This window comes from Bactrocera tryoni, chromosome 3 (assembly GCF_016617805.1).
Source record: "Bactrocera tryoni isolate S06 chromosome 3, CSIRO_BtryS06_freeze2, whole genome shotgun sequence".
Lineage (NCBI taxonomy): Eukaryota > Metazoa > Arthropoda > Insecta > Diptera > Tephritidae > Bactrocera > Bactrocera tryoni.
Window position 1 is genome coordinate 12539886 of NC_052501.1, and position 20422 is coordinate 12560307.

At 31.9% G+C, this 20422-nt stretch overlaps 1 protein-coding gene across 9 annotated transcripts in view; it reads right to left on the reverse strand.

Annotated features, from left to right (window-relative positions):
• Positions 1–20422, reverse strand: part of LOC120772533 (kazrin) — a 275757-nt gene that overhangs the window by 12403 nt on the left and 242932 nt on the right. For 7 of the 9 annotated variants that reach the window (XM_040101203.1, XM_040101205.1, XM_040101202.1 and 4 more), the window contains 6 exons: positions 14418–15323; positions 14293–14353; positions 14045–14232; positions 13448–13960; positions 13075–13236; positions 12824–12968 (listed from right to left, as the gene is read on the reverse strand). In XM_040101203.1, coding sequence (XP_039957137.1) covers positions 12824–12968; positions 13075–13236; positions 13448–13960; positions 14045–14232; positions 14293–14353; positions 14418–15323 — 1975 coding nt within the window. Of the gene's footprint in view, positions 1–7437; positions 9570–12823; positions 12969–13074; positions 13237–13447; positions 13961–14044; positions 14233–14292; positions 14354–14417; positions 15324–20422 lie in introns of those variants that run through there. The other 2 variants (XM_040101210.1, XM_040101207.1) reach the window with 2 other exon arrangements.

Consider the following 20422-nt stretch of genomic DNA (forward strand, 5'->3'; position numbering starts at 1 on the left):
GTAACGATGTTCATTGGGTTTTTTTGCATGTATGGTGAGCATGTGTGTTTGAGTGTGATTTTGTTAGCAAAATTGTGTTCGGTTGGTACGTAATTGAATTGTAAGTTTTTGTCAGCATATATTTTGTTTTGTATGAGTATTGATTTCACAGTGATAAGCACACACATATATGTATATATACATAAATACACACATACAAACATACACAACAATGATGCAAACACATACACGGCAAATGGCATAGCCAGCATTCGGCACAGGCATACGTATATTTGTGTGTATGGTATGTACATATGTGTTCAGTTGTGGGTTTATGCATGTGTGTGTGTGTTGTCAGTTGGTTTTGTCGTTGTATGTGGCATTTGGTTGTGAGTGTGTATGTACAAATGTAATGTTTGTGTTATTTCATTTCGTTTCGGTAACGGTTGATTGATTGGTTGTTGATGTTTTCGATTTTCATATTTTTTTCGATTTCATCAGCGTTGGTATTATTTGCAGTGGTGTTGGTGAGGCACAGTTTTAATGATTATTGTGGTTTTTGGTATTTATTTGTTGTTGATTTTTAGTTGTTGTTGTTGTGGTTGTACAGACAGCAATGACAGCAACAAGTTGAAAAAGAAATTTGTAGTAGCGAAAATAAACAAAACAAAATGCAAATACATATAAATAAGTTTCAAAAAGTTATTTGTTTTCAATAGAGATATACGAAATATACCCATTTGTATGTATGTACACGTGTGTGTGTTGCGTGTGAGTGTGTGCACGTAACAGTTGCATTGATAAAGATTAAATAGCACAAGGCAACGCCAACGTCAAAGTTGTACCAAACAAATGAAGAACAAATCACAAATACATACAGACATACAGACATACATATATATACATACGAGTATTATATTGCACGAGAAATAAGAAAAAACATAGAAGAAGAAGAAAATATATGTGAAAAAGAATTAGTTCAAAAATAAGAAGAAGACAAATAAAGATACCTAGAATAAGCACAAATACATATGGAACTTGGTGTATACACACACATACATACGAACAAACAAACAAGTAATTGCAAATGTCTTTATTTATTATAGAGTTAAAAGTAACTTAAATAAATAGTAGTAAGCAAGTAAATGGAGAAATAAAGTTGTTGTTTTGGTCTGAAAGCAAGTTCTGCAAACTTAGCGCCAAATAGTATTGATTGCGAAAGTTGTGTTGCAAATGCATTTGTAGACGCAGAAAGCGATGTGAACGAGTTCAAAATAGAAAAATAGTATGTAATGGCTTTGAGCGTTAACCTAATTGAAGCAGTGCAGCGCATAAGTGTGTACATAGGTAGCTGTTACCGCTTTGTATGTTTATGTGGCATGAAGCGAGCAGTTCAATGCTGGCCTACTTAGCATGAGAAAAGAAGTGAGATAAATATATATTTTTAAGAAGAGTTCATAAACTTTAAATAACAGACATATTTGTAATTGTAACGGTAAAATATGCTTACTAAAAAGTGACGCGCACAAACAAGATGAAAATAAATGTATAAGTACTAAGAAGAGACACAGCTATTTAAAGATAACAAGTAAATATATATTTTTATTTATATTTTCTTTTAACCGAAAGGTACCTGATATAGTAAGTGAACTCGTTAGTAAGTGTAAATTTTTCGTAATATATTCGCGTATAAGGATAATTTTTAACATTATCATATTATAAAATTAAAATATAAAAATTACACTTCAACTAAAGCTATTTGCTGTGATTTATTAATATAATAATAACATTGTTATCTTATGCTTATTATTCTTTGTTTGTTAATGTATATTTTAATGATAAATGTAAATTAATAACGTTTCCTTAACTACCAGCTGCATGTCAGAAAATATATTTTTTTTAGAATTCTTGAATTGAAAGGCATTTAATTTAATTTGATAAACCAAAAAAAAATTGTCCAAAATTATTACAGAATTTAATGTAATTGAATAATCAGGCAGTTATTTTGAAAAAATATTGAATTCCGCTTCACGCCGTATTCATTCTTCAGGCCTACCTCAGAAAAAAGGTATCTTCTGTAAAGAAAAATTTCTCTAACTAAAATCATCTTATATCCAAAAACCCAAAAATGTGTGATTCCTACAGATGAATAAGGTAATGATCGAAAGGTTAGTTAAAGTTTTGGCAACTGGAGTTGAGAAACATTTTTCTGCATAAAAGCATCTCAAATCCAAAAAAACCAATAAGGTAATGATCAAGGACCTGCTAAAAATTTTGATTGTTGACAAAATGGTGTTTACTAAAATAAAAGACGTTCCTTAAAAAAAAAATTGACACTTCAGCGTGGCTTAAAAAATCGAAATTATTACCAAATATATTTTTGCTTTGATCACCAATCAGCATAACGACTTAAAAAGCTTAAGGGGTTTACGGATTTAAAAAAAATCTAATTTTATTATCTTATTACCTTCTATTATCTATCTATATCTTATTAAACTTCTAGATTATTGTTCTAAATTTTCAAGTTTATCCGAGTAATAGTTTCGGAGAAACTATATGAGAACTTGTGCGCTCTAGGCCAAATGCGCCGTCTTTAAACATGTTTTTCTCGAAACTGTGTTTTTGAAGTCGGTTGGCAAGATTTCTGTTTTTACCCGAGGAAACCCATGTAACCTCTTAAAAGCTTTCACAAAATTTCAAACTCTTTATAATTTGGCGTTAAAAGGTTTTGAGTCCAAATTCTAAAACTAAATAGGTACTTAACTTATTTCTGTTTAATGTTTACAATAAAAATATTTATATTCTATAGAAAATATATTGATATAATTCATAGTCATTTGAACCCCAGCTAAAAGGTGGAAAATAATACGATTTGATCTATTAATATCTTATGATCTCATCACCAGCGTCAAATTCAGTTAGCTAACTTCAAAACTTTTTTAATTTGAATATTAATAAATATTTTTTCTAATCCTTATTCGAAGAATTAAGTCTGTTTTTATATTTTTTTCCAAAATAATGATTAAAAAAAATTTTTTTTTTCGAAAACACATATAACAATATAAAAAAACTCTGTTTAACAAATGAAAATTATTGATTTCAACTTTTACCGTTAATTATCAGCTCTCAATATACTATTATATTTTTTATTTAAATTAAAAATTACTATAATCGGCTTGTATTGTATCATACCATACTATAACCCCTGCAGCTGACACACTGCGTATGAGTAACATTATTAATAACTGCCAATTTGTTTGCGCTTTTATGTTAAAATTTAATAAATTAATTTTAGCAATTCAAATTATTAATTTTTAATATGTCAGATTTGTATTATATTAAGCCTATGGCAATATATTGTAAAGTGCAAAATTTAAATTACTCATACGCCATGACCACACACAACTCATGCATGATGTAAACAGTAAGTTGGTTGCTCATACGCACTGGACACGTTTGAAGTATTTTGAATTCATGTGATATTTTTAGATGCTAAAAGAATTTTATAAATATTATATTAAAATGTTTATTATTAAAAATTGTAGTTACAGTTACTCATACGCACTGTACAGCATTTTGCTTTGAAATGTCTTGCGTTTAATAAATTTTGCGAAAATATTAAAAAATTTATAAAAAATGGTTTTCTAAACTAAGTATTTTGATACAATTGACATTGGTGGTAATATTTTTGGTGCTTAAAAATTTTAAATATATTTTTATGATTAAAAGTTATAGTTAAATTTTAAAATTTGCAAAAATATTAAAAAAAATAGCTTTTTAAGATTAGCTGCGTAGTGCTATTTTGTGATAAACAGTAAACTGAGAAGAGGTTTTTTGAAGCTTATTAATTCATCTATTAATAAGCCTGTTAGTTTGATATATTTAATAAAATCCTTAAAAAATATATTTATTGCAAGAATTCGGCGTCTTAATATATTTATTTTACCACAACTAAACATTTTTTGTATATGATTCAATATTATAACCTAAAAAAATCTTTTCAAAATACATTAACTATATTAAAAGCTTTTGATTATAGCGTTAAAACCTCACTGGACTCAATTTTTACATTTTCAACTCCCCTACCTATTCAATTTCATCATCGCTACTCACCTACCAAGTAGCTAACCATAAATCCATTAACGTGAATTAATGCAAATTACTTTCAAAAATAAATTTCGTACTAATATTTTCATAATTTTAATTATTTTAATTTATTTCATCGATTTCTATGATCTACAATTGGCTATTGTTACCATTAAATCTTAGTTTACATTAAAACGGCTTACATTAAAACCTGCAATCCACATAAAGCTTAAAAATTATTTAATCACATTGAAAAAATAATAAATACTAGCGCATGGTAAATTTTGCAATAAAAGAAGAGAGTTGGAATTTCCAAAGCAAGCAAACAACATTTCAAATACACAATATAACGAGTACCTCATTTTAAGCTACTGTAAGCTTCTTATGCTATTGGCAAAATGAAAAATTGCAAAGGAAATGAAAGGTTTGTTAAACAACGACAACTGAGCGCGCACAAACACACCATACATACTGCCACCAATATGTATATTTGCAGGTATGCTTGCATACAGTGGCGCTTAGCATATAAAAGAGTTTCTGTTGCACGGTTGCATGGTTGCACGTGGCAAGCATAGAATTCCGGAACTATTGTGTATTTAATACATTTCCTATTTTATTATTGTTATTGTTATTATTATGCACAAGTATTATACGAGTATGTTTTACAGCTATCACACGAGCACATCTATATTGAATAACTATGCATAAGCGCACGAGCTCTAGCGCTCCTTAGTGAGCTTGTACGTATATGTAAGTAAGTAAGTTTCTGTTGTAACGACAACATGGCTGCTTGTGTATCGATTTATTGGCGTTCGGCGTGTGTGTAGTTGTGTATATGCAAACAAATGGCGTTGCGCGCTGCATATTAATTTTAGTTAATATTTTTTTATTATTTTCATTTGATTTTCGCCTTTTAATTTGTGGAAATGTGCGGCGCTTCATGCGCTTTTTGATTTTAACTCTATTTTGAACTAATGAATTGTATCTAAAGCATTTGATTTGAGCTGTGTTCACTAGTTTATATACTTATATAGCGTATTTGAGTTATGTTTTCGTTACGACTTAACTTTAGGGGCGTGTATAATACATAAAAATTTTGTACGTTGCTAAAGTATTATGTGCGTTGAAACGAAATATTTTCGGCGTCTCTACATTTTATTCAATATGAGTTTGTATATTTGGTAAGCTGTCCAGTGTGTGTTGTTTTTGTTTGCTTAAATTAGTGTTGAATTGTTGCTATCGGTATTTCATTTATTTCATTATTCAAATTTACTTTTTATTATTTTTATTTAAAATTTCCCTACTTTTAATTACGTTAAAGTCTTCTATTTCGATTTGTTTGATTTGATTTCATTTGATTTGAATTGTTTATAAATAAGCTTAGTTTATTTAAATTTTATATACTAAGTAGTTTGCTTAGACTGGCATCTCAGCGCTTCTTGGATTTTTTGCTGTAAATTAAAACTATTTGAAAAATGCATCGTAGAATATCGTTTCTTTGTTGTCGTTATTTGCTTCCCTTTTGTTACGCTTTAAAGTATTTCATTGATATAATTTTTTCCATTGTGTAGCTACTCAAGTTCGTATTTATTTTAACTAGTAACATATATACCAGGGTGGTTAATGTTTTTGTTTTCGCATCGTACCGTTGAAATTATTAAAATTGGTTGATAGTCACCTCTGAGAAAGGCACGCCAAGTGCGAGCTTTTAATTTGTAGGGAGGAACCTTCGCCTAAAGGTTTTCTATTTTCTCTTAATAACAGAAAGAAAATGTGTACCTCACTTCCGGCTCCTTGGGAAAATATATGAATTTGTGGATTTGATAGGAAATTTAATGCTATTCAAAAAAGATGCACGAAGTTTTATTCGTAGAGCTAACCGTTTTAGGGATATTAGCAGTTAAAATTGTATTATTTCATATAAAATTTGTTTCTTATGAATCTACGAAATAAAAATTAATTATTATGACTCAAAACTTCCATGTTTTTTAAGAAATTTCGAATTTGTTTTAAAATTTTGTTATAATTATTTTTTATTTATTTTTTCGTTGATTTTTGATGATGAATGTCTTTTAAATGCTTAACTGACTCGAAAAATTATTTAGACGACTTTTGTGGAGCAGAAAATTTCCTGTGCCTTAAAATAGTCAAATTTCAACCGTTGGTATATTTGAAACGGTTAAATATACGAAAAAACGTTGAAGAACATTTAATAGAACATTTATTTTCATATAAAACCAATCAGACAAAATATTTGTTCGAATAGTCGAAAGCTTGACAAAAATTTGTTTAACTAGTAATAAGAAAATATCGAAAAGATAGGTGGAGGACCTTCCCCTTACAATTAAGAGCTGGGTCAAATCACGTCAAGTGGTCCATCAAAATTTCGAAAAATCTCCGATTTTGAAAATTAGCAGTTCATTAAGAAGGGGACCAGACGCATACCCCGTGATATAAATATTTCATCAAAATTCTTTTTTTGTTAAAGTTATTGAAGGTTGAAATTTAGAGCACGATAAAATTGTAAAATTATTTTCTCATAAACTACTGGAATAAATCGATGAAATTTTGTGAAGTCAAAGAAAAATGTTCGGTCATGTCAAACCACGGCAGACCCAGCTCATACCTGGAAAGCCTTTTTAGAGTTGTCTATCAACCAATATTTCTGAGCACCCAGCAAAAAAATATTTCTTTTTCTTATCCACCCAAATAAATAAATTAAAATATTATTATCAGTAATATATGAGTCTATATATACCTATACATTTTTTTTTATTTAAAATGCAACACCAAAAATGTTTATTTTTTTTGAATAATATCTAGCTTAAAAATTAAATAATGTTAATTAAACACGTTCAGTAGAAAAATTTTAGCATGGAGAGTCTTTGTGCAATAATTATGTATGTATACACTGCTGAGTTATTCACTTTCATCAACAAGCTAGATTAATATGGTATTTAGTCCATACCATTTCCTCACACGTTTCACTTATGAATTACTTAATAAATACATTTGTTCTATACTAGCGCATTGTTGGCTTTTGCTACTTTTTTAAATATTTAATTAAAATATACTAAATGTTTTATTTGTTTTAAACTTTCATCACACTGCATTTCTATTCCTTATTGAATGTGAAAATTCGTAGTTGGTTGTAACACTGTTGGGTTGAAGTTCAAAGAATAAATGTTTACTCGGGTCCGACAAGACATCGCAGCCGATTGGAAGTTGCACCACGACAACGGCATAGCTCACACCGCCTTTCTTGTGAATAGCTACCTAATGAAGGTCTAACCAAGGCCCAACGCTTCCGCAGCCGTCCTACAGCCCAGATGTGGCCCCTCTCGAACTTTTTTTGTTTCCTTGCCTGAAAAGGCCGAAAGGCAAGCATTTTGAGACGACAGAGAATGCCTTCCGTGACGCCTTCAATGCTTGGAAATCGCGCTGGCGGAGCTGCTTCGACGCAAAAGGAGCTCATTTTGAAAATTTTTACAGAATTGGTTGAATAAATTTTTTTAAATCGACTCAATCCTATTACTTTCCAAAAATTTGTAAAAAAAAAACTCAAAAGAGATATCGCTAAATTTGGTGTAAGTTAGTTTAGGTTAGGTATATAGACTGATTTTTTGGAAGGCCACGAATAATCTCATTTGGATAGCGAGAGATAGTCCGTTGTGATGCCCAGAATTCCTCAGTACGGATCAAAATGACCATCGCTTATCTACAAAGCGCCCAAAGTTAGCCACAACTTTATTTAGACGGTTAGTACATATCTACTCCAACTAATTTTCCGGGTTCGTAGAAAGTGTGACAAGCAAGATGTTTAGTTTGGCGAAAGGTTGACAGTGAAGGAGAAACTATATATTTCTACCTCATCTTCCTCCCTTCAACTTTGAAAAGTTGCATAATGTAAAATATTTAGCTTGAAGGCGTTAGTGCCAATGGTTTAGTGTCCAATTATGGCAGCTATTATTGCGACCAATTGAACCTTGATAAAAGCTATTTGTTCCATGGACCTTTTACGTTTCACTTTGGGCCAGAAATCTTTCATAAAGTCACAAGTGCTGATTGCAGACCAACGATTACTGAGCCAGCGCGAAGCCCATAGATCTTACGCCCAAGCGTACGATCACCCCATCGTTCTCATCCTGAAAGGTTTTGATTAAGGCTGCATTTTCTTGCGATCTCATCGAAATTATAGATTTCGGCGTTTCCGTTGTGACCAGGCACCAAATAAATTTAATATGGAAGTAACTTGATGTAATTGACTAAAGTTCAGCTTACTGTCAGCGAGCTCAGGCCCTGAATAACAGATCAGCTGCAACTTGGGAGAAGTATAGTATATCTGCTACTGCTTGATGGCTGCCACTTCTGCTTGAAACACACTATAGTGGTCTGCCCGTCTGAAAAAGAAAGAGTTGATCGAGAGCTCCCGAAGGCTTTCTCTCCCGCTCTCAATAACCTACTCATTGAGCTTCGATCCATCAGTGTGAAAGTTCATAGCGCCTACATATTTTCCAGTAACTCCGACTCACCCACATATATCCTTTGGAGATATGTGCGTCTAGAAGATGACGCTGAGAGTTGGCTTCGTGATGAGAGAGATTTCGGAATGTCCCTCTCTGGGACTATTAATGTGTCAGGAGTCTATTAATTCATACATTTTCCGTCCACAGGTACTATATGAGGAATGACATTAAGTGCTATCGTTGGTGTTGCGCATAGTTTCATTTTTTGTAGCTATTAGCAGCGCTCTTTAAGGAGAGTAGTGAAAATTACAAGAAAAAAATATAATATTTATATTCATTAATAACAAAGGATAATTGTATACTGAGGCCTTTACTCTGAGTATCAGACGAAGCTAGTAAAGAAAGGGGGTACCGTAAGTATCACTCGATTTCTATTTTAATTTTTGGTCACCTACTCTTTGTCTGTATTTATTTAAACAAGTGCTCATTCGATTCGCCATTACTGAAAGTGGGATGAATTATCAAAAATAAGTTTGATAAATCAAGCAATACTTTCTTTGCCCATTTACGAACAACAGTGTCACCAACTTCGCTATTTATTTTCACCACTAACTTCTACACAACGTTATATGCTTCTTATTTATTTACATATACATAAGGTATATGAGTTCATAGCTCAATATTTACATATTTTTCTTCATTTACATACACTGGATATCCAAATTCTAGACCGTTATTCATATCATATTTACTCATAAATTACACATTAATTATTGTATCGTTCAACGTCCGCTACACAAATTGATCTAAATTTCATATAAAATTATCCAAACACACACATAAACATATGTACGCAAATATTTGGCGGTAATTAAAATGTTGACGTCAGAACAAACATCGAGAATGACTTTATGTGGTACTTAAAGCAAAGAATTCATTAACTTAACAACAGTTTATCTGCCCAGTTGTTTTTGATTTAAAATTAATTGTCGTGTGCTATCCATTTGAAATTCTTCCATTTGACAATAAACAAGATATCTGCGGAATTATTTTTTATTTGAGAATTTGTTTGAATATTTTTTTGAATTTTGTAAGTTTTTGTTTTTTAAATATTTCAATATATTTTTTTTTATTTTTTAATATTTTTTTATATTTTTTTTAAATTTTTTTTTTTTGGTGAATGAAGTTTGTTGTTGTGGTTGAGGTATGCATGTTTGTGAGTAGAACACATCATAAACGAGGGAAAAATGGAAGAAACGACGAAAACGTTGATGGTTAGTTAGGTTTTGGTTTTCTTGCTTTTTTATTTAAATATTTTTCGCTTTTTTTTCTTTTCATCTAAGTGAATTCTTTATTACAAATAATATGTATGATCATTCTGATTTCACAAACACATGAAGATAATAATGAACTACGAGCAGTACAAATGGAACAAGTAATTAGCAGCAGCTTAGTACATACTTAGTACATATGTAAATGCATACAAAGAGAACACATTTATGTTTTGTTTTTCGATTTTTTTTATTTTTTTCAGAAAAAGAAATTTGCTAATGAAGTTCTATCGAATGCAGTGGGACATGATGACGTTAATGAGGTGAGAGAGTAATGATGAGTAATGGAAATTATGCAAATGATTTTCAATGCGAATGCGAATATGAATGCAGCAACTGAAAAGCGAACGGAACTGGCATACACAGTTAGCAACAGATGCTTGGCAGTGGTGGAGGGATATGAATGAATTTATGCGAAAGCAAGTGAAATGAAATGGAATAAAGAGCGGCAGTGTTGTCGGTTGGATGACTGAAGTTTGTTTTTTTTAATTGTTTGTGAAGTAAATTTTTTACAACATTCAAAGCAGCGCTAAACGGCGGTTTATTGAAAAAATGTTAAGAAAAAAATGTTTATGGCTTTTGAAGACTGTCATTTTAATTAAAAAATACCAATAATTCTTTATTTTTTTTTTATAATTTTTAGAAAATTTTTGAGATGTTGTAGGGTCAAAACTTAAAAACAAATATTTTGAAAATAGATTTTTTAATTTTTTTTTTTTATTTTTAAATGTTTTCAGTCAAGATTGTGATAAAAAAATTATTTCGATAACTTATTTTTGAAATAATTTCCTGTAGAGGAGAATTTAAAGAAAAAATTCCAAAAAAAGTTAGTTTCAAAAAAAAAAAATCTTTCAAAATTAAAAAGTAAAGTATTTAATTTGAAAAAAAACAATTTTTTTTGGTTCATTGGAAGAAAATGTTTTGTTAAATTAAAAAAAACACATTTTTTTGAATGAACCAATTGTTGAATTATTTTTTTCGCTCAAATTTTAAACAAACGAGTAAAAACCATTAGAAAAAACGTTTGTTCAAAATTAAGAAAATAAAGAAAAAATTTTCGTTTAAAATAAAAAATGTAAAAAAAAACATTTTTTCTGTAATAAAAAAAAATATTCGACATGTTTTCGAAGTAAAGAAAAAAGTTCAAAAAACAGTTTTTGGAAAGAATGAATTCAAAAAAATTTTCTGTCTATAATAAAACGTAAATTAATATAGCTTGCAAGAAAACTATTTTTGAGATTCCCTCTCAAAATTCAAAAAAAAACCACATAAAAATTGTCTTGCAAATTTGAAGAAAGAATACATTTTTTTGAAAGAAACGAATTCTTGAATTATTTCTTTGGTTCAAATTTTAAGCAAAAAAATATATGAAATAAAATTTTGTTAATGTTAACCAAAATGATTTTGTGCAATACAAAATTTTTGAGATGTTTTCGGGCCAAAATTAGAAAAAAATGTATGAAAAATGATTTTTGAAATAATTTTCCGATCAGCAAAATTTAATGAACAAATCCAAGAGATTGTTTTCTGGAAAGAAAAATTTTACGAAAAAAATTTTCTTGTCGAACTTAAAAAGTATAATAAAATAATTGTAAAAAAAGTAATTTTTTTATTTTATTTAATCAATTTTTTTAATGAAAGTAATTATTACAAAGAAACAAATTTAAACCTTTTGAACTTTTTTGAAAGAAACGAACTGTTGAATTATTAATTAATTTATTTTCTAACAAAAAAAAAGTCTTTCAAATTTTTAATTAAAAAAGTAAAAATAGAATGTTTCCTTAAAAATTAAAAATGTAATAAAACATTTTGTGCAATAAATTTTTTTTGATATTTTCCAGGTCAATATTTTAATTAAAACAACAAAAATTAAATTAAATTAATTTTTCTTATTTAATAAATTTATACTTGCGGCGCTTATATCTCTTTTATGTGTATGTGTGCCTGTATGCATGATGAGTTATATGAAATTGGCAGCATGATAAGCACTTTAACGATTACATACCTACAAGTATATAGTTGCTAAATAAAGAAAGCGCTACTGACAGATATCCGTTTTCTATGACCAATTTGTAGTTGTGTAACGAATTACTTAAAAATTTATAATTATTAAAAAAATATATATATTCATCCTATATAATTATAATAAAACAGGCGCAAAAAATAAAATAAAACAACAAATATTAATAAAATAACAAAAATTAATAAAAAATAATTAATTAATATTAATATTATTAATATAAAAATAATGAAATCAATGATATTTTCTAAATAAAAATAAACCCAAAATAAATTTTAAGTTTTAATAAAAAAAAAAACAAAATATAAATACAAATAAATATATATGTATGTATACGTACATTTTAAATATAATTTTGATATAAAAATAATAAAGTTACAGTCTAACAAGCGTTTAAAGCGAGCAATAATGGGATTTGAGCGCTAAGGTACGGTGAAAGACATCTTGTGATTATACATGATATTTTCTTTGAAATAACGATGATTTTATTTTCTTCAAACTATTGGTGGGTCTATGTGCGTGAAAGTGAACTAACACAAAAAAAAGTAAACAAAAATATTTTTCAAAATTAAAAATAAATAATAACAATAAAAATTAATTCAAATGTAATTTCTTATATACTTAAAAATTAAATAAAAATCATGGAACGAAAAAAACTAAAAACACAGATTCCACTAACAATCAATAACAACAGAAAAAGTACGCAAAAAACAATTTACAACTTAAACGCAGGCATCGTTTCTATGAACATTTGAAAAATTAAAACAATTTTCTTTCTAGCATGTTTACATACTAGTGATAACAAACACATTTATGTAATATAAAAGGAATTCTTTACACACTTACGCTACATACACACAGAGATACGAGTAAATTTTGGTGATAATGATAGTAGCAACGATAGATGATATGAATAATTATGCGAAATAAATTTGCCTTACCTTGCGGGCAATATGAGCGCATCGAATTCCGTTGTGAGATGACGTCTTATGATATTCTTAGAGGGTGGTATACCCAGTGCTGTGGCCATGGTGTCACCGGAAAATGAAGGTTCCAATACGACAAGACCGCCATGTACGCCGCTGTCTGTGGTGGAGAAAAGTAAATTTATTTTTAAAAATTTAAATTTTTTTAAGAATCTGGTAGTTAAATGATAGTAGTATAACCCAGAAATTCACTATTTATATATTACCTTTTAAATTCTCTGCATATTCGCCCAAATCAATTGATCTCGCCCAGCGTATGAAACGCTGATTGGTCCACACAATTGGATCGGTGTCCACATTTTCCGATTGTACACGACGCATGGCCAGTGTTTGGCGATCATATTTCACAATGCGAAGCACGTGGATGCCTGAAATATAAAGATAGCAAAATTTATAGAAAATATGAAATTTAAATAATTTTTTATAATTAATTCCTAATAAGGTTTTATTAACTTTGTGCGAGAATTAAAACTACACATAAAAATTATCACTAAAATACTATTACATTTATATTTTCCGTAGTATCTAACGTTTATATAACCTCAACCTATCCAAAACTTTACATACTACTTGACTCACCATGCACAATACTCGCTTGATGAAATTTCCGCGTCACACCCAAAAACTTCTCCAATTCCTTCTTCGAGAGTGTGTCCAGCATGCGCGCATCAACCAGCGAATGCAAAAACGAATCGGCATATTGTGGTAAACCGATGTCTGGCAGCCATTCGGAAGCCACCCAAGTGTGTCCCAGCTGTGTAATCATTGGATAGCGTACCAATTCTGGTCGACGTTGTTCTTCAATTGCCAAACGTAGCTTTTTACGATGCATGGGATGTACCAAGCCTAAACCGGCTTCCAATTCACCATCGTTCAATTCAAGCAACACCTTGCCACTTTTCACATTCTCCGCACAACGCGTGCTATATTGTGGCATGCCGAGCGCTACCTCCAGCCAGGCGAGCACTTGTGATGCGCGCCATCGCTCCATTGGCAGTTGTGCGGCGTCACGCAGTAGACGCAATTTCTCAGCATAACCCTCTTCAGAGAGTGGACTCCATGAGTAGTCGGCGTCTGAAAGATAGGGAGTTACTAAAATAGACAAAGAATAGATACGCGCATCGGTTAGTGGGTTAGTTGATATGAAAGTATGAATTCAATGACTTTACGACTTACATTCAACAGTGCCATCTGCTGAGAGAGCTTTATTTTTATTACGAGAGCGTGCAAATACACGAGAAATGCTACCCCAAGTACCGCCGCGTCCATTGCGTGCACTTAGTGTGCCGGTTTTTGGTGTGAACTTACGCGCAACTGCGCCCGGACCATCCGACTCTACGGGCGAGCCGAGTTGCTCTACAGATCTGTTGGTAAAAGAAGCAAAATTCCATTAACTTTGAAAGATATTAGTAAGGAAACTGTACCTCGAGTAAGCGGCAGAGTTAAGTGGTGACAAAGTTGGACTACGTTCCTTAGGTGTGCCATCTGTAATGCAAATATTAACAATGCAATAGAACGCTAAACAGTTATCGCACACCTTCTCACTTACATTGATACATATTTTGGCTAGAGACCAGTGAAATGCTATCCGGATCCACTGTTATACATGGGCCATTCTCACAAGTACCATCACTAAAGTTTAAATCGCCACCAGTGCTTTCGCGATCACTGCTGTTTCTTAAACCCGAGTCATTCGAGCAAGAATTACGATCCCCCGCCGTAGCGCCAGAACCTCCACTCAAGCTGCTGCTAAACGCTGACAGTGAATTCGAATTTCCACGCCCACTGTCGTCGTTACGCATTGCACTGTTCGCTGTTGCTGTTGCGTTCATTTGGTTGATCATAGCGGAAGCGGCCGATGGCGGTGTTAATGGCGCGAACGACAATAAACTCTCCTGATCGGACAAACAACCGGTTAGTTGGCGTCGCGCCTCTTGTAGTTGATCTTGCAAACGTTGCAGCTGTAGGTCTCGTGCATTCAATTGCTGCGCCAACGCCAACGAACGTTCGGCCTCATCGCGCGCCTGTTTCAGCAATTGCCAACGTTCGCGCTCGCGATCACCGGTCAGTTTTGCATTGTTCGTTTCAGTCTCGCGCACACGATCTTGAAAATTACGTATAAAATCACGCAGTTCCTGTTCCTTGTCTTGCAGCGAGGCGCAGAGTTGCTTCACTTGCGCGAGCAGTTCACTTTTGTCGGCGCGTAATTTTTTACGTTCGATGCGTAATGTCATTATTTGGCTTTTTGCCGAACGTAGCTCGGCTTCCAACCGATCGACGCGTTGTTGTGGCATGCTACCGCTGCCATCGGTTGAATGTGCATCGCCACAGCTATTGGAGTCAGAAAGGTCGACACCGCCAACAGCGCCCTCTGGTGAGTTTTCCAATAGTTTACGGAGGCGGTGTATTTCCGCGCTAAGTCGTTCGTTTTCCTCGCGCAGTTTTGTGGGTGAATCTGGAAGGTAAATAATGAAAACTGTGTCATAAATTTATTTACGAAAAATTTAATCTTATCACTCAGAGAATTATTAAAGAAGCATACTGAAAACTATATTTTTCCGTTTTGGATTTGATGATATATAGAAGCTATAGAGACTTAGTATTGTGTTAATAAGTTAGTATTCTCTTGCTGAGCTTTATTGGTATTGTAAAACTTGTTTCGCAGAGTGTTTTTGATGATCTAGCTTATTGTAGTTATTGTTCTGAACCTTTGCACTGTCCACGAAGCCATTCCTTTGTACCCTCAGCGCCTCAAATCACTCATAATTATGTTAATTATAGCAATTGAAATTTAATTATTTTGTTGTCAAAGTAGACAAACAGCTTAACAGCAAATCTATGAAATTACCATGGTAGCGACGAATTAGTGAAAGCACTGTATATTAAACGAGAAAGCAGCTGTTTGAGTGGTGGGAAAGCAAAGATCAACAAAATTAGCGCAACACAGTGCTAAAACAATTGCATTAATTCGAAATACGCTGCTAATTAAGCGAACAACAGCGACAAAGAGCAAACGCGTGGAACAATGTTCCAGGAATGAATGATTTGTAAACAAATATCTAAATTGAATAGAGTTGCTATTTTACAATGTAACTGAAGGCGTATAATGAGACTAAGTGGATTTAAGTGAAACAGTAATGAGGTTGCATTAGTTGTAGGTATTCAAATATATTCAAACTTGAATTTGCATATACATACAGACATATATCCTAGTATATGAATAATATATTATTAATGAACTGGTGAGCTAATATTTGTATTCTAAATTAAGTAGCAATAGACTTGAAGCTGATGAAGAACATTATTACTTACTCTAAATTTAATTATCAAATTTGACCCAGACTTGCAAATATATTTCTTTCTTATTTCATTACAAATCATTCGAATTTTTTAATGTCTTTTTAAATTTTACAACTCGCCTAAAGTATTTTGATAAATTTTCAAGTTGATCCTGGTAATAGTTTTGGAGATACAGCCTTGATAACTTGTGTCCCACTTTTATTGTCACTAAAATTTCTTAACGAGTTTTTCTCGAAACTGTCTTTTAGAAGTCGATTGGTAAGATTTTTCGGGAACTACACAACCGATCTTCATGAAATTTTTAACAGGTCTTTAAGATACAATTCCTAAAGACTTGAACAAAGGATTTTTTGTTGATCACAGCTATTTGAAAAAAATGTCGCTAAATTTTCATTGAAATTATAACTTTTTGGTATAAATGTCTGCGAAAAATCCAAATTTCAGTTTTTTTCCTTCTTCCAAGATTTAAGTTAAGATTTTAACTAAAACGCATTCAATTTTACCGGAAATTGCGTCGTAATGTTCGAGTTTAAAATATTTCTTTCCAAAAATTTCAGAATTACTTTTTTAATATTATATATTTGTAATAAAGAATTCTAATTAAATATTTAATTTTTTATATGAGAACAAATTGTTCAAAAAGGCGGTTTTTGGCCCCAGGGAACACATGTAACTCCCTAATCCTCTTTTCCATACACTTGTTATTAGTTTCGGTTGTGATGGCTTTCAGTGTTATCAGCGAATTTTAGGTTTTTTGTATTCGGCTCTTTTTGGAAGTCTCATTCGGTAGATTGTTGGACATTTTTAATGTACATACATATTCATAAACATCAATTATGATGCATTTGATGAATGTAGGGTTCTCAACTATATTTTCAAGGACCTCTATTGCGACATCTATCGACCATCGATTTTGCAAGAAATTCAGTCATTTTGGTAAAAGTCTAGAATTTTCACGCTTCATACCCAAAACGTTAACTAAAAAGTGTTGGGTAGATCCATAAGAGGTGTTGAGATCGTCTCCTATCATTGTGGTAAACGACTGTATGACTTCAACTTCTTCAAAATATCGTCATTAACAGAGATGGATGGAGGACACGAATGCGGTAAATTATCGATGATTTCCTGAGCTACGCTTAATGTTTTTTGCCACTGAGTAAAGAACCAACGCCTATTTTTCGAATCATTGTTTTCTTAAAATATACAATCGTGTTTATATTATCCATAAACCATTTAAGCTTACTTCGATGAGCCCTTTTTATACAATTTTACCGTTCTAACGGCGATCAGATATCCCATGAAACATCTTGAAACTCCAAATCCATGAACAGACAAGCTTCTATAATCAAGTGCATTTTGGACAAAACTCACATCAAGGAGTTGCACAATGCATAAGTTGACTCGTCTGTAAATATTACATTGCTCCAATCAAGGTTGATGTTTTCTTGCGCCCTTATGACTAAAAATTGTTGATTTGAAAAAAACTGCTCAAGCCTCTAGGCACCGAATGTGTGGGTAAATTGCGTATTGTAGATCATTGAAATTCAGCGATAATTCTTTCCTAATAGTGGTATATCTGTGGGTCAAAAATGGGTTGGTTCGTTGATTGTTTTTTGAACATCGATAAAATATTTTAGCAATTTTTGGTTCTCGAGTTAAGCTCTTTTATGAAGTGGTTTCTGGCAAAGATATATGGATGCCTCTTTGTATACGTAACTTGCATTAGTGACTCCATTAACAGAGCGCTATCAAATTCTGTTTAAATGCAAATTGTAGTTATAAATGAATGTTTGGCTGTATGTATATATTTACGTGTCTGTATGCATGTACATCTATATATATGTGTTCGAAGCAGCTTAGCCTTGAGTGAAAGTTTCGGTTGCAGCTTTCTGAATTAATTTTGCAATCCGCTCACCTGCATGAATCACTGAACTGAACTTTTACTTGTCAGTGTGATTATCACCGCAACTATTGAAGCAATAGACTTTTGTAGTTGTTATTGCTGCTTAGCTACCTATTCAAATCAGAGCTGGTGATTACTTGTTGTGGCTGTCATTGTTGTATGTGCATATTAATGTCTGTAATGGAACCCTATAACCTCACTAATCGGTTGACTTCCAGTGCGTCGTCTGTGCGAGTCCACGCTGTCGTCATAGTGACCAAACTTGAAGATATTGACAATAATTTAGCAACTGCGTAGACAACGCAATATGCAAATTATTTTTATCGACGTTTTATTTATTTTTTTTTCTTTTGTTTTTCGAATTTTCCGCGCAGACTGAATTTTCACTTCAATCAACCATTGATTCATATTGTTGAAATTTCGAAAAAGTGTCGGTGATAAATATATATCTTTAAAGCAGTTTCTTGCATACTATCAGAGAAAAAAGTGAATAGCTCTGAGCGCCGTTCATTTTAATTTTCATTTTAGCGCATTTTTTTGGCGAGTGGCAATGGAGCAAAGCTAACAAAACGCGAAAGGCGGCTTACAAATGTCAACGTTTGATGTTTGCTTTGGTGGACAAGTCAAATATTGCATATTTTATTTGCTTTCATTTATTTGTCTTTTTTTATATGCATTTTTTTCTTGACAAATAAACTTTGTTTTTTTTTTTCATCTACAAAGGTCGCCGCATTGTTTCGGTGTTTGCTCTTTTCAAGCCTCAGGTTGCATGATTTTCAGTGATAATAATGCTGGCAAAATTATCGTTTGATATTATAATATTTTTGTTGTTGTTTTTTATATTCTAGTTTAAATATAATGAGTAATCTGTAGGATTGATGGCGATAATAACTATAATAAATCATTTGAATTATGCAATTTTCAATTTGCTCACGTAATGAAAATATGATATCATATTTTATTGATGTTTGTACATGAGTATTGAGTTTTGATTGATGTTTTCGCATGTAAACAATTAAATGAATTTATTCATCAATGTATAATCAATAAAATTGTCATTTGACTTTATTATACATATATGTATGTATACTAGGGTGTTTTTTTTTGAACTATTAATTATTTCAGCCCCATTATGAAATTTCCTCGAAAATACCCTAAAAAAAATTCCCTGAAAATTTGAGCCCTTATTATTAACATTAAGAAGTGGACCAAGGCATGTAAAAATTTTCCATTGAAAATACACGACAATCGAGATTTTTTAGCTTTAAATTTCTATAACTCAGAGGCATTTTATGGCATCGCTTTGACTTTAGACACATATTTCTCAGAATTGAACACTCTACAAAAGTGCCCATTGCGACAAAGTCGAAACTCACACCGACGAGGTAGTACGGGGCCCTAAACCTGATTTTTCGACGAAATCCGCATTTTTTTTGGATATAATGGGTTGTCAAAAAAGTCTTGCGGTATTTTTATTGAATTTTTCTTTTTTTTTTATTGAAATTGAAATGAATTTTTGATGACTCATGCCCAGCTCTTGACCGATGCTACGGCTGCTACTATGCCGGTCTCTTTCGACCAAATCAGCGATTTTATCGCAATTTTCCTTCTGGAGCGTGGCGCATCTTCGACCACCTCTACACCAGAACGAAAACGTTGAAACCATCGTTGTGCGGTGGAAATGGAAACTGTATCGGGTCCATAAACTGCACAAATTTTATTGGCGGCTTGAGATGCATTTTTGCCTTTATCGAAGTAGTACTGTGAAATATGCTGTATTTTCTCTTTATTTTGCTCTATGTTTGCGACGCTATAACTCACGTCCGACTTAAAAGAAACGATAATCAATCAAACACGTATTATCGTTTGAAATGAGCTTTCCAAGAAGGTATAGCATGACCCGATGCGACGAATAAAACTAGAACTACGCGCTTTCAGCGCCAACTAGCGAAAATACCGCAACACTTTTTCGACAACCAATATCTCGTAAATGACAAGAGCTACAGAAGAAATGTACATGACAAACTTGTAGAGCCCCGTACTACCTCGCAGGAATGAGTTTCGACTTTGTCGCAATGGGCATTTTTATAGAGTGTTCAATTCTGAGGAATATGTGTCTAAAGACAAAGCGGTGCTATAAAATGCCTCTGAGCTATAGAAATTTAAAGATACTGCACTGTATTTTTAATGGAAAATTTTTACATACCTTGGTCCAGTTCTTAATGTTAATAATAAGGGCTCAAATTTTCAGGGAATTTTTTTAGGGTATTTTCGAGGAAATTTCATAATGGGCTGAAAAAAATTAATAGTTCAAAAAAAAACACCCTAATGCATATTTTTATTATTATATG